The sequence below is a fragment of the Melanerpes formicivorus genome, unplaced genomic scaffold, assembly GCF_026170545.1.
Source record: "Melanerpes formicivorus ecotype bairdi unplaced genomic scaffold, bMelFor1.0.p_v2 SCAF_21, whole genome shotgun sequence".
Lineage (NCBI taxonomy): Eukaryota > Metazoa > Chordata > Aves > Piciformes > Picidae > Melanerpes > Melanerpes formicivorus.
The window spans coordinates 9,494,403-9,509,559 of NW_027142373.1; the positions used below are offsets into that span (position 1 = coordinate 9,494,403).

General features: G+C 48.6%; 1 protein-coding gene across 1 annotated transcript in view; it reads right to left on the bottom strand.

Moving 5' to 3' along the window:
• Nucleotides 1-3,410: 3,410 nt before the first annotated feature.
• Nucleotides 3,411-15,157, bottom strand: part of MFSD11 (major facilitator superfamily domain containing 11) — a 29,390-nt gene continuing 17,643 nt past the window's right edge. The window contains exons 11-14 of the mRNA XM_068151435.1: nt 13,114-13,239; nt 11,951-12,125; nt 9,532-9,667; nt 3,411-7,521 (exon numbers count right to left, since the gene is read on the bottom strand). Of these exons, the coding sequence (XP_068007536.1) occupies nt 7,354-7,521; nt 9,532-9,667; nt 11,951-12,125; nt 13,114-13,239 (605 nt within the window). The 3' untranslated portion in view covers nt 3,411-7,353. The remainder of the gene's footprint in view (nt 7,522-9,531; nt 9,668-11,950; nt 12,126-13,113; nt 13,240-15,157) is intronic.

Genomic DNA, 15,157 nt, shown 5'->3' on the forward strand with positions numbered 1-15,157 from the left:
TCGGGGAGCCTCCCAGGAATGCAACACTTAGGAGAATGATATTGGAAGTCACAGGAAGGGCACTGAGAGAGGAACACAAAGGTCCCCCCAGCACCCTTCCCTCACATCCCCTCCCCACCCCCCTTTGCCCAGCACCCTTCCCTCTCCCCCTCAGCACCCTTCCCTCTCCCCCTCCCCACCCCCCCTTCCTCCAGCACCCTTCCCTCTCCCCAGCACCCTTCCCTCTCCCCCTTCCCACCCTCCCTTCCCCTCAGCACCCTTCCTTCTCCCCCTCCTCAACCCTCTTTCCAAAGCACCCTTCCCCTCTCCCCCTCCCCACCCTCCCTTCCCCTCAGCACCCTTCCCCTCTCCCCCTCCCCACCCTCCCTTCCCCTCAGCACCCTTCCCCTCTCCCCCTCCCCACCCTCCCTTCCCCTCAGCACCCTTCCCCTCTCCCCCTCCCCACCCTCCCTTCCCCTCAGCACCCTTCCCCTCTCCCCCTCCCCACCCTCCCTTCCCCTCAGCACCCTTCCCCTCTCCCCCTCCCCACCCTCCCTTCCCCTCAGCACCCTTCCTTCTCCCCCTCCCCAACCCCCTTTCCGAAGCACCTTTCCCTCTCCCCCTCCCCACCCCCCCTTCCCCCCAGCACCCTTCCCTCTCCCCCTCCCCACCCCCCCTTTCCCCAGTTTTCTTGAGCTGGGCTCTCCAACAGGACTAGGAAAGCCAAGAGGGCAGGGACAGAAGCAGCCACCCCGATGTCCCCAAGACATTCCCTCCCCTAGCCTTCACCACCACCACAACCAGGCGGCTCAAAGGGGCTGCTCAGCCCCAAACCACACGTTCTCCCTTTCCTACAGCAGGCAGCAAAGCCTCTCTGAGATCCACCGCTCAGGACCGCGCCTCCCTCCCGCAGCCACGGCGGGCAAACAATGCCAGGAGCAACTCGGACAACTTAAGCGCAACACAACCCTCGTTTGCTTGTGATGGGTTTTTATTTGCGTGGCTGTGCCCGCGAACAGAAATACAGCAAGGAGCCGTCGGTGCTCTCACTGGGGAGCAGCACGTTCATGAGGACAATCACCGGGAGCCCGTCGGCAATTATCACCAGCTCTAACCCCGAAGGCATCTTTCATTAAGGTTAAAAATAAAGTAGTTTAGCATTTCAGTTGGGACTTCTGCAGCTGCCAAAATGTAAACCAGGGAGAAAGGACAGCTTGGCAGAGGACAGGCCAGCAGCTGGAACAACCCAGAGAGCAGAGAAAGGAAAGAAGCAGAAATGGAGTCGACAGCAAGCAGCAGCCCTTCACGTCCCCGTGGAGAATGTTCTCAGTCCCAGATTTGCCCTCTACTGTGCTTTAGAGAGTGGAACAAACATCCTTAGTGCTCCTCTGTGGTACCAACAACCACTGAAGTTAAAGTTATTAGAAGCACCACACTCAGTTTAGCCTTGACAACTGCTAGAGACAGTCTCAAGCAATGCCTCTGAACCAGAGTGGCTAGATCAGAGCAGCAAACACCTTGTTAAGCAGCTCAACTTCAACTTCACCCCCAGCTTTCAATGCTCCCACCTCCTATTTCTGCCAGCACCTACCAGGGAACAAGGGAAACATGGCATTAACCACTGCTGCCATTCAATTACCACAAGTGGAGCTACAAGACTGCCAAGGAAAGGAGAGATGTGGAGGAAGCCTTTGAAAAGACATTTTCCTAGGGAAAAACCCCAAACACACACAAACACACCCCCCACAAACCCAACCCCTCCTCAGTTCCTGTCATAATTAACACACTTAGACAACTGAAGTCAAAGTTGAGTGTTGTGTCTGCTGGCATCCTGTTCAGCAAGGTGTTTCCCCCTTCTGCTGACAGCAAACAATTAATCATCGCCCCAGAAAACATCTTGGAGGTTTTCTCCTCACACCCACCTGCTCTCCAAGCAGAAGCAAAGCTGCCAGGCAACCTCTGCAGCAATCCATTCCTGCCACTGGGGGTTGGTGGCCAGGGAGCCACACTCCCCAGCTTAAGCAAACTTGTGGAGTTGAAAGTCAGGAAGAGCTTTCCCTGCCACAGTGCTGAAGCTATGGCTTTCTACACTCAGATCATCTTCCCATCAAGTTATACCAGCAAACTTCACCAGGAAGTTGGGGTTTTTTCAGGAGTGTTTAAAATAGTCACAACTGAAAGAACTACACCAGCAGAAGCCTTCTTGATGAACTTGAGCTCAGCTGACTCTGGAAAAAGGTATAGACTAGATTTACTTACAAAGAACATGTTCTAAAGTGGTGCCCTTCCCCATCCCAACCTGCTAACAGAGGTTGTAAGCCTGGAGGTGTTCAAAGGCCAGCTTGGATGAGGCCTTGAGCAACCTGGGCTGGTGGGAGGTGTTCCTGCCCATAGCAAGGGGGGTTGGAGCTAGATGATCTTCAAGGTCCCTTTCCAACTCAAACCATTGATGCATCTGTGAAATTAACACAAGTTAAAAGCCCATCCCTTAATTATGAACAAGTTCCACAGAACAGTTCTCCTGGGCTGCAGCAAGAGAAGTGTGGCCAGCAGGGCAAGAGAGGTGATCCTCCCCCTCTGCTCAGCTCTGCTGAGACCCCACCTGCAGTACTGCCTCCAGTTCTGGAGCCCCTGTTACAAGAGGGATGTGGAGGTGCTGGAAGGTGTCCAGAGAAGGGCCACAAGGATGAGCAGAGGGCTGGAGCACCTCTCCTGTGAGGACAGACTGAAGGAGTTGGGGCTGTTCAGTCTGGAGAAGAGAAGGCTCCCAGGTGACCTAATTGTGGCCTTCCAGTATCTGAAGGGGGCTACAGCAAGGCTGGGGAGGGACTGCTCAGGATCTCAGGGAGTGATAGGACTAGGGGGAATGGAATGAAGCTGGAGGTGGGGAGATTCAGGCTGGAGGTGAGGAGGGAGGAAGTTCTTCCCCATGAGAGTGGTGAAGCCCTGGAATGGGTTGTCCAGGGAGGTGGTTGAGGCCCCGTCCCTGGAGGTGTTTAAGCCCAGGCTGGCTGAGGCTCTGGCCAGGCTGATCTAGTGTGGGGTGTCCCTGCCCATGGCAGGGGGGTTGGAGCTAGATGATCCTTGCGGTCCCTTCCAACCCTGACTGATACTATGATTCTATGAAAGGTCTTAAAGGGAAAAGGGACAGCACCCAAAGTGCAGCTGGAGGAAGATCACCTCTAACCCAGCAGGGGGGTTGGAACTAGATGATCCTTGTGGTCCCTTCCAACCCTGACTGATTCTATGAGACTATGAACATAAGTTGCTCTACAACTTATGAACAAGTTCCCTCTTTCCCCCATTCCAGGGCTTCACAACTCTCATGGTGAAGAGCCTCCTGCTCACATCCAGCCTGAATCTCCCCACCTCCAGCTTCATTCCACTCCCCCTAGTCCTATCACTCCCTGAGATCCTGAGCAGTCCCTCCCCAGCCTTCTTGTAAGCTCCCTTCAGATACTGGAAGGCCACAATGAGGTCACCTCAGAACCTTCTCTTCTCCAGACTGAATAGCCCCAACTCTTTCAGTCTGTCCTCCATACATTCACAACAAAATGAACACCAGCCAGCAAGACCAAAGTGTGATAGGCATTTAAAGGCTACTCTTTGGCACTCAAAGGTTAAGAGCATCCAATTAGTCAGCATTTGTATGAAAAACTTGGGGATGTGATAGACCAAACCTTAATAACCTAAAAGGATTAAAGAAGAACCACCAAAACAACATGAAGTCTTCTTTTCAAAGAAGCCCAAGCAACTTAGGGTGCAATTGTGCTTCTGAAGATAAAAATCCCCCACAGAAACCAACCCACAATATCACAAACATTGCCAGAGCCTCTTCTCAAATCCCACTTCATTTCACAGTAAGCTCCCAGTTCAGATTAACAGGGGACTGCCCCCAAAAGGCCAGGGAGGTGAAATGAACAGGATGCAGGCTCAGGGCTGGCAAATGATGATAAAAAGATGAAGAGATGGGAATTCTAAATGGATGTCAGCATTGGCTGTGGGCAAACAGTGGCATGGAGCTGGGTGGATTCTTCACCTCCCTGTCAAACCAAAGAAAAAGAAGTGAGAAGCAATCATGAGCCATGGGCAGCCTGATTAACTGGGAACTGTCTCTCAAGATCAGACGTCAAAGCAAGGCTTACACAGCTAATAGTAAAAGATAAGATAAAAGGTTATCCATGATGCAGTTCTGAGGATTCCCTGATTCCTTGGCAAGAGCTGCCACAGAGCAGTAAGGCTTCAGAGCCGTTAACTGGGTTGTTCAAGGGAACAGCCTTCTGGCATTGTCTGATAGGCAGACCAAGCAGAGCAGAGAGAAGAATGCAACAGCATCAGATTCACAGAGGTACTGAAGAATCCCCAAGGCCCAGGTCACTAGGATCCCTGAAAGGCAGTCTCAACATGCTTGCTGGAACCACAGAAACCTAGCAATTGAACTCTTCATGAAGTAGTTGATATCATGGCACAGAAACCCCACAAGAAGCTCCTCATGAAGGGTGACCAACTCAAAAAGCAGCCTCCTGAAGAGCTGCAACCTAGCCACAACAAATGGCTTTGTTTTGAAGGCATTTCTAAGTTCCTCACCACCACAAGACCCACAGAATCATTTTCCTGTGCTGCAAGACAGACCTGTCCCTTGTGAACTTCAAAGTCTTCCTTCTCTCACTGATACAGAAGGGAAAACAGGCCTCAGGAAGAGAGTGTGGAGACAAAAGTCAGCAATTCCTTACCTTAAAAAAACCAGAGAATTAAATTAAACTAACAAAATAAAACCCTTTATCCCTTTTGGTACTGGGGAGGAAACACAAATGTGTAGCTCCAAGAGCAGCAGCAGCTACACTTTTTACAGTACACTTGAAATTAGAGGACAGCAGGAGTGGCTGAGAGGCACTAGAGTGCTGCTAGTCACATTAATTGAATATATATTGATTGAATCCTGAATGCCTTTTCAGTTTGCCTGACAAATTGGAGTGGCTTGGGTAACCCCTGGATAAATGCATGCTCTGTCTCATTCTCTTTTGCATCATTCATTCCATCTCCTGGGAATACACAAAGGCTCTCTTCTCCTGGCTGGCCTCACAGATTTCTTTGCCTGCCAAGTGCTCAGGTGCTTTCTCTCATCCTCCCATTAACACCTTACTGATCTCACAGCAAGAACCTGCAGTGCATTTAAAGAGCCCTTTCCATAAGGCTGTAAGATAATCCTCCTCTGCTGTTTTTGCTGCTGTGCTTCCTGGGAGCTGTCTTACATGTCCTGTGAGAGCAGAAGTCACAGCAAATGTCACAGGAGATACTGTAGTCCCTCATCAAGTTTAACCTTAGGTACACCTATGTAGCTCTGACATGCAGGAGATACTGATCCATACTGAGTCCAGGTGGTGAGTGGTAGCCTCTCTGAAAATAGCTACATGGAGTCTCTAAAAGCAGAAGAGGAGGCTCAGGGGAGACCTTATTGCTCTCTACAACTCCCTGAAAGGAGGCTGTAAACAGGAGGGGGTTGGTCTCTTCTCCCAGGCAACCAGCATCAGAACAAGAGGACACAGCCTCAAGCTGTGCCAGGGGAGGTTTAGGCTGGAGGTGAGGAGAAAGTTCTTCCCAGAAAGAGAGATTGGCCATTGGGATGTGCTGCCCAGGGAGGTGGTGGAGTCACCACCCCTGGAGGTGTTCAAAAAAGGCTTGGCTGTGGCACTTGGAGCCATGGTCTAGCTGTCAAGAGGTGTTAGGTAATAGGTTGGACTTAATGATCCTTGAGGTCTTTTCCAACCTGATTGATTCTATGATTCCTGTGGTCCCCACTGCTCTCAGTCACATCCTGTTTGCCCACTGGACAGAAACAAAACTGCAAGTGCTACAGAGTCATGCAGACATCAAAAGGAAGGTGAGCTGCATTTGCTGCCTGAGTGACATCAACTCTAACAGCTTTTGGATTGAAATCTGGTTACTGTGCAATTTGGCAGCATAAGATCACAGCTCAGGCTTCTCAAAACACACTGAGAGAAACCATTTGCATTGAGCCTTTCAGGTATTTTTAGACTAGGCAGTAAAACAAACACTGGAAGATTATTTCCTTGCAGTTCACATCCTGAATCTGGTTTGTACTTCACTTGTACTCAGACAATGCTTCCATCACAGATCATGAGGAAGATTTCCTTCAACTCAAATGACTTCTTTGGAAAGTCCTTTTGGAAAGTCTCCTCCTCTAGGACAAGAGGAAATTACCTGAACCTTTGCCAGAGGAGGTTTAGATTGACTATTAGGAAGAAATCTCTTTAAGGAAAGAGTGGTCTGGGATTATAAAAGGTTATCCAGGGAGGTGGTGGAGTCACTGCCCCTGGAGGTGTTCGAGAAGCCTGTGGCCATGGTTTAATGGCAACGATGGTGTCAGGTGGCCAGTTGGACTCAATGATCTTAGAGGTCTTTTCCAACCAAAGCAATTCTATGAAATCTGTGAGGGAAGTCATGTCTTGTGGTCCTTCATATAGCACTCCCCCAAGAGAGCTCCAGCAGCCATCCCAACAGTTCAATCCTGAGATGCTGAACCAACGGGCTGTTTTCAACCACCAGTACTTCACAGGCACCAGGATATCTCATCCTTAATTCCTTAAGTTCTCCTAAAACCTTTCCTGTCACACCACAGCTTCATTCCCTTTCTTCAGAAAAACCAACCAAACAAAAAGCAAACAAAAAACCCCACCCCAAAAAAGTCACCAACCAACCACCCCACCCAACCCCCTTGCATCTGATCAAATGCAAGCACATGAAGCAGGAGCTGGTGGGGGGACAGGATCAGACAGCAACACTCCCCACAGAAATACTTCTACAGATCCAATTGTTGAAAAAAGCCAATGACCTGCATTGATTTCTGCTGTGCAGACACACTCTGGGATATAATGCACCTGATAAAAATATCACTCATGCCATACCAGAGTTGAAGTGTTTGCAGAATGAGAATATAGGAAAAATAATTTAAGGGAGAGGAGGAGGAAAAAAAAGAAAGAAAGAAAGAAACTAATTCTGTAGTGCCTGGTGGAGTGGAATTAGGCAATTACATTCTGAAAGGTACATCTCAGAACAGAACTGTTCAATACTCACATCTCTGCATTTCCTTCCACTTCTAATAGCACAGTTCTAAGAACATGCACACCAAGCTCACTTGATTAAAGCAAGGGGGGAGGATGGGGGTGGGGGGAACAAAAAAGCCTTTCCAATGTGGCTGTTTTCCCTCTCACACTTCACACTGTTAGGCTGATGGTGATTTAGTAGTAGCTTCCTCCATCTTAACCTCTGCTGCAACTTGGACTTTCCACCACCTCTCCCATTCCTTCACAGTAAGTGTTTTTGCCTCACACAGGACCAGGCACAGGGGCTGGATCAGATGCTGCTGTAGTCGGAGCCACGGGCAGCCAGAGCCGCTGCTGCTTCCCACTCCACTACGAAGAAGGTAATGGTTCCAAAGAAGCCCACAACCACCATGATCAGGAGCTGCCATTGCAGAAGGAAGTAGTTGCTGTAGAAATATGCAACTGCAGCACAGATGGACTGAGAGAAAACAGATAAAAAGATTATTAGTGGAGATTTCCATGAATATTACTGCCCAAGGATTATCAGGCTGACATAGACAGCTCGATACGCAACCCTCAGCAGCGTGCTCCCAGGAGATAAAGCGTCTTAAAACCTCAACATATGCTTTGATTTGCAACAGATGCAGTTTTTACTTCTTGTTTAAGTAGTGTTCACTGCTTAAAGAGAACACAGAAGTGTTTGCAGCATCCCAAGTGCAGTTTCTCAGCTGTTTGAAAACGGTTTGTCTGGAAACAACGCTGCCAGGGAAGACTTCGAGACAAAACCCAGGAAGCTGCTTGCAGTTTCACAGCATCACAAACTATAGCCTGGAGAAGGCTTAGGGGAGACCTTATTGCTGTCTGCAGCTTCCTGAAAGGAGGTGGTAGCCAGGTAGGGGTTGGTCTTTTCTCCCAGGCAACCAGCACCAGAACAAGAGGACAGTCTCAAGCTGCCCCAGGGGAAGTTTAGGCTGGAGGTGAGGAGAAAGTTCTTCCCAGAGAGAGTAACTGGCCCTTGGAATGTGCTGCTCAGGGAGGTGATGGAGTAGTTGTCCCTGGAGGTGTTCAAAAAAGGCTTGGCTGTGGCACTTGGAGCCATGGTATAGTCATCAGGAGGTGTTAGGTAGTAAGTTGGACTTGATGATCTCTGAGGTCTTTTCCAACCTGGTTGATTCTATGATTGTGTTGTACAGCAAGCAGCTGGAGGCTCTGACAAGCAGAGAGTCTTACTTGCAATCTATTCTTTTCCAAATGAAAACTGTCATTAGAGCTCATTTAAAGGCTCTCTGTATCCCATGTCTATCTCTGATTCTGACTTATGATGGAATCATCATAGAATGGCTTAGGTTGGAAGGGACCTCAGAGATCATCTACCCCAACCTTCCCCACCGTGGGCAGGGACACCTCTCAACTAGATTTGGCTGCTCAAGGCCTCATCCACCCTGGCCTTGAACACCCCCAGGGAGGAAGCATCCACAGCTTCCCTGGGTAGCCTGTTCCAGAGTCTCACCAGCTTCATACTGAAGAACTTCTTCCTAAGATCCAGTCTAACCCTACTCTCCCTCAACTTAAAACCATTCCCTCTTGTTCTGTCTCCAGACACCCTTATGAAAATCCCTCACCAGCCTTCCTGTAGGATCCCTTCAAGTAGCAGCTTGACCAGAGGCTTCTCCAGGCTGAACAAGCCCAGCTCCCTCAGCCTATCCTCATAATGTCACCAGATTTGTGCACAAGGGAAAAGAAAAGAGCTTTCTGAAGCAAGTAGTTGTCATCTTTTCAACTAGACCTAGGCTGAACTCTGCTCCCAGCACCAGCTTGCTGCTGGTGTTACCATGCACACACAGTACTTTGCACCACCATTTCTCTGCCCATCTCTCTGATCACAGAGTTTGACCTGGAAAGTTCAGTCAGCAAACAAGATTAGTGCCAGGCAGTGAAGTGACCTATCCAAAACACAGCAGCTGTATTCATCTTGTAGGAGGAGTTTTCATTAAGCTACCATAGATGCTTTTTATTTGGCATTCAGACAACTGAAGGACAGGATTTGATTCTTCTAGGGTCTGCAGACCCACCTGGAAACTCCCAGTGATAAGAAACAGCAGCCACAAACACTTGAACCACTGGTTGCACAACTCATCTCCTGTTAATTCACAGCCCTCTGGCAAAGACTTGAGCAAATAAATTCAGCCAATGATGATTTAAATAAAATCAATCTAGTGAACTGGACCAGGCTTTTGACTCTAAACTACAATTCCCACCACTAAGCTCCCTCCAAACCTTTAAGTAAGAGCAGCTTCATTATATAATCACACCAGGCTCTACATTCAAGCTACTCCTCCTCCCTAAAAACCTTGTGGAAGATAAAAACAAGCTGAAATCCTTTGCAGAGACACAGTTGCTCTGAGCTGCTTAATAAAGCAAGATCAGCACTTCAATACCAATACCAAACCAACAGCCAAGACTTGCAAAAGGCTGTGTCCTGTAATACCTGAACAAACTTGAAGATGGCAAAGGCAGGAGCACTGTCTTCTGAATACAGGAATCCTAAGATACTGAGGAGCTGGGTGTTGAAGCAGCTGTCCCCCAGGCCCAGCAGGAAGCTGCAGAATATGGCTACCTCTTTGCTGGAGGAGAAAAGCGAATCCAGTTTAGCAGGTGCATGGTCAAACAGCTTACACATCCAGAAACTATTTTGGGCAGGCTTCTTTGCAAAGTGACAATGGAACCACAGAATGGCTGAGGCTGGAAGGGGCCTTAGAGATCAGCTATTCCAACCTCCCTGCCATGGACAGGGATGCCTCTCAACTAGACTCAGCTGCTCAAGGCCTCATCCAGCCTGGCCTTGAACACCCCCAAGAAAGAGGCATCCACAGAATCACCAAGGTTGGAAGAGACCTCAAAGATCATCAAGTCCAACCTGTCACCACAAACCTCATGACTAGACCATGGCACCAAGTGCCACTTCCAATCCCCTCTTGAACCCCTCCAGGGACGGTGACTCCACCACCTCCCTGGGAAGCCTCCTTAGGCAGCCTATTCCAGCAGCCTATTCCAGCAGCCTATTCCAGACTCTCACCACCCTTATACTGGAGAAATTTTTCCTCAGACCCAGTCTAACCCTGCTCTCCCCCTCAGCTTAAAACCTTTCCCCCTTGACCTACTGTTATACATCCTTATGAAATGTCCCTTTGCAACCTTCCTGTAGGATCCCTTCAGGTACTGGAAGGCAGCAAGGAGGGATGAAAGTTACCCAAGTCTTACATTTCACTGGGAAAGAGCTGGGAACACTTGGCTTGGCAAAAGGCACAGTTACATCACATTTTAATTCCTTGAATGACAAGACTTCTGTTAACTGTGACCTGCAGTCAGTTCCACAGTGAGTTAGAACCACTGGAAGAGTTCCTTCTGGTGCCTGGAGCCACAAAACCCCCAAGGCAGTGATTAAGCACACTGTGAGTTCATAGAAACGGCAGCAACATCACAGAAACGCCAACTGACTCTGCAGCAAACCACTCCAGATAAAGAAGTGTCACCAGCACAGGCACAAACCTGGTTCATTCTGCATTCTGCAAATGCTTAGAGCTGCACGGCAGCAGCTGGCTGCACAAACTGACAGAAGTGCAATTGCACACAAAACTGGACAAGCACACCCCCAAAAGGAAGTGGCAGCGATGAGATAAAGCTCCCTACAGTCTTCCCCTGAGGGAGACAAGCACAGCATGGCTCCAGGTAGACTTGGGACAACCAGACTTTGGAAAGCAGTACAACAGTGCAAGGGGCTCCCAGCTGGAGTAAAACTGAGCCCAGTGATGGTTTAAAGCAAACTGAGCCCCTGCCAGCCAGTACACAACAGTTGCTGCTCTCAATGTTGTACTAGACATCAAGAATGTCAGTTCCCAGAGACAGAATTGCTACCAATTTATCCTGGGGTGCATCAAGGAGTGTCCAGAAGGTCTAGGGAGGTTCTCCTTCCCCTCTACCCCACCCTGGTGAAACCACACCTGCAATGTTGTGTCCAGTGTGGGGTCCCACTTCAAGAGAGAGAGACCTGCAGGGGAGAGTCCAACAGGAAGCTACAAGGATGATAAAAGGACTTGAACATCTCTCCTACAAAGAAAGACTGAGAGAACTGGGGCTGCTTAGTCTGGAGAGAGAAGGATGAGAGGGGATCACCTTAATATCTGAGGGGTGGGTGTCAAGATGAAGGTGCCAGGCTCTTTTTGGTGGTGCCCAGTGATAGGACAAGGAACTATGGGTACAAGCTGGAACACAGGAGGTTCAACCTGGCTGGATGTGAGGAGGAGGTTCTTCACCATGAGAGTGGTGAAGCCCTGGAATGGGTTGTCCAGGGAGGTGGTTGAGGCCCTGCCCCTGGAGGTGTTTAAGCCCAGGCTGGATGAGGCTCTGGCCAGCCTGATCTAATGTGGGGTGTCCCTGCCCATGGCAGGGGGGTTGGAACTAGATGATCCTTGTGGTCCCTTTCAACCCTGACTGATACTATGAGGAGAAACTTTACTGTGAGTATGACAGAGCAGCAGAGCAGGCTGCCCAGAGAGGTTGGGGAGTCTCCTTCTCTGGAGGGTCTCAAAGCCTGCCTGGATGCATTCTTGTGCAGCCTGCCTGCCCTTGGTGATCCTGCTTTGGCAGGGGGGTGGACTCGATCTCCAGCAGTCCCTTCTAACCCCTAACATTTTATGGGTCTATGAGTCATGCTTTTTACTCTTCTGCCAAATTTGAACTCCTAATTGGGGTGCACACTGGTAGAACATCTACCTTCAGCAAAGAGGACTCCTGAAAGCCTTTGCTGTGGCATTAGTCACCACATGGAAAAGCAGCTCCCAGGAGTTTCGAAGGTGCTCTTCATATGCCTCTTTGGCTGCTGCAGCTGAGGGAAAGCATTCACATACCTTGGAATCATGTAAGCCACATCATCTGTTCCTGCCATAGGAGCAATGGGGGCATCATTGGGCATGTTGAAGAAAATTAAATAGAAGGCTATGAAATGGACAAGGATGCCCAGCATCACAACGGGGTTCCTGCCAAAGCGATTACTCTTGCTCAGCAAGCCAAAGACTCCTCCACCTGGGCAAGCAGACAAGATGGGAGAATGACATCAGAACTGAAGATGCCAACAGTAGAACCAAACTCAAAACACTGCAATCAAAAAGGATGAAAGATTACAAACTTATAATCTAAGCCCCATGGCAGCCAACTGCAAGACTTGGGAGGAAAACAGCCCTGAGGAGTCTGCCTGACCTACCAGCCCCAGCTGCCACAACCTTTGGGCCAGAGACACCTGGGAAATGTGGGCAAGAGGTTTATCAGATGATTGCAGGTGAAGACACTTAACCTTTCTGCAACATTCTCCCAGCAGCCACTGTTTCCTCCAGCACTGCAACAGCACTCAGTGAAAATGGATGGCCTGGTGCTTAGCTCTTAACTGTTAACAGCAAAACATGGATCCAAGCTGCCAGTGAGCAGAGGCAGGGGGCTTGGGGGGTGCCCTTCAAGGCAGTGGGCTTGGGGGGTGCCCTTCAAGGCAGCAGTGCTTGAGTTTAAGCACAAAATTAGAATCATTTACTTAATGACCATTCCTTGCATTCAATTGTATCCAACTCTCAGCTCTCATTTAACATGAGCTAACTGTGTTTAAAGAACTCTTTTAGTGTAACACTTCACAAGTGTGTGTTACACCACTGAAGAGCTAATAAAAATCAAAGCAGGTGAGATTTAAAACCAGGGTACCCAAATGCTGGAAGCTCCCCAACAACACTGGGCCCTAAATGTTATTTATGTCTCTGTACTAACCCCAAAAGCACACAGGAATCTGAGGATTCATGCTCCCCACTATTTCACTTGCCAGGGTGTAACATAACTCCCAGTGCAGCAAGGAACCACACTGGCAATTTGATTTCATGGGGTTTTGTTGTTGGTCACATAATCATGGCTGGAAGCTTGAAAGCCACTAGAGAGTGAAATAAAACCAAACATTTGGGGTAACTACATCATCTTAACCCCTTTGGGGTGGTTTTTTTTTTTGACTAGAAGGTAGTAAATTTAAAAGACTCACCTAAAATTTCTCCAACACCAGTAAAAATGCCAGAGAGCCCAATGAGGCTTTTCTCCTCACTACCAAACCTATTCACAGCACCAATGCATGTTCCATAGACTCCAGAAAAGAAGGTTAATTCCAAACCTTGGAAGAAATCAAACACAATGGGTAGATGAGATCAAAGGTGTTAGAAAGTTAGGTTTAAAGGCTGGGGTTTCCCCCACCACCACCACCACAGTACCTTTCCAAAGCATACATTGAAATCAGGTATGTGTAATAGGAGCAGTGAAGGGATTTTAAGCTCTGTAGTTATGACCATTCTCATCTCATTCTACATTAAAGTGCCACTGAACAGAGTCACATGCACTTGGGTTCAGTCCTGCTTCTCTTGACAATCCCTACATGCAGTTTATATTCCTGCTTTCCAGGAACTTAGTTCTTTTGTTCTCCTCAACTTATGAGGTTGTTGAGCCCAGAGAAGGCTCCAGAGAGGCTTTATTGCAGCCTTTCAGTATCTAAGAGGGCTTCAGGAGAGCTGGAGAGGGACTGTTCACAAAGGCAAGGAGCGACAGGCCAAAGGGTAACGGCTTCAAACTGGAAGAAATCGGATTCAGATCAGACATTAGGAAGAAATCCTTACCCATGAAGGTGGTGAGGCACTGAAATGGGCTGCTCAGAGAAGATGTGGAGGCTCCCAAGCCTGACAGTGCTGAAGGCCAGGTTGGAATAGGGCTTGAACAACCTGGGCTACTGGAAGGTGTCCCTGTCTAAGACAGGTGGGTTGGAACTAGATTATCTTTAGGGCCCTTTCCAACCCAAACCATTCTATGGCATTCTTAGGAGAGCCTCCCTGCCTCCCCAAATACCAGAAGAGCAAAGATTCCTGCAGTTTTGGTATAGATAGTGAACTAAAAGAGAGAAAGAGCAACTACTGTTAGTTTAAAACTCTCCTTTCAACTGCCATTACCATGTGCAAACAGAGTCAGCTGTGTCAACCAGAGTGATGATAACCAGCCACCAGTGTAAAACTGCCAGCTCTTTAACAGAAAGTGCATTTAAACCCATGCCAAGTGGCATGCTCAAAGCAAAACCTCTTAGAAAAATACCATTTTTGGTCCAATTTACCTTCCTTGCCTTTTGCTGCTGCCAAAATACAGCACACCATACCCCTGGTCTACACAGAGGAGGTTACCTGACATGGCAACTGCAGAGCCTCACAAAAGGGATGAGCTTGGAGCAGTCTTAATAATTCCACCACCAGTTTTGGGAAGAAAAGCTTTTGCTGGCCTCAGGGGATTTTTCTTCTCTTGCATCGAGCAGCAATATTGACCAAAAGCCACCAGATGGCAGCAATTTTTTCCAAGCTGGATTGATTATTTTCTTTCCCCCCTGCTACCTACAAGGCCAAATTCCAGCTGAATCAGGCAAAACTTGACTGACTCCCTTCCCTTCTTACCTTGCTGCATGTTCTGCTTGACACTAAACATCCAGGAGGCATTGCAGTGAGTTAGTTTGTGTTAACTCAACACTGTGAAGTAATTTGTAACTCAGATTAGTGGCTGGCACAAACTGGCTTCACAGCTACTGTTGTTATTTCTCTACCAGAAGCTGACTGCAAGCCACAGCAGGTGTTACAGCACCATTCCTAGTCTGCTCACATCTGAGACTGCTGTTAGCTCTTGTAGGTGAGAAGACAATTTTTCCCAACAGTTACTCAGAGCTGAGGGTCTTAAAAATCACAGAAACATCCATGTTGGAAAAGACCCTCAGGATCACCAAGTCCAACCCACAACCCTACTCTACAGGGTTCACCACTAGACCATATCCCCAAGCACCACATCTAAATGACCTTTAGACACATCCAGGGTTGGTGACTCAAGCACCTCCCTGGGCAGCACATTCCAATCCCTGACCACTCTTGCTGTGAGAATTTTTTTCCTAGTGTCCAGTCTAAACCTACCCAGTCACAGCTTGAGGCCCTTCCCATTTGTTCTGATCACCTGTGAGAAGAGACCAGCACCAGCCTCTCTACATCTTTTCAGGTAGCTGTAGAGAGCAATGA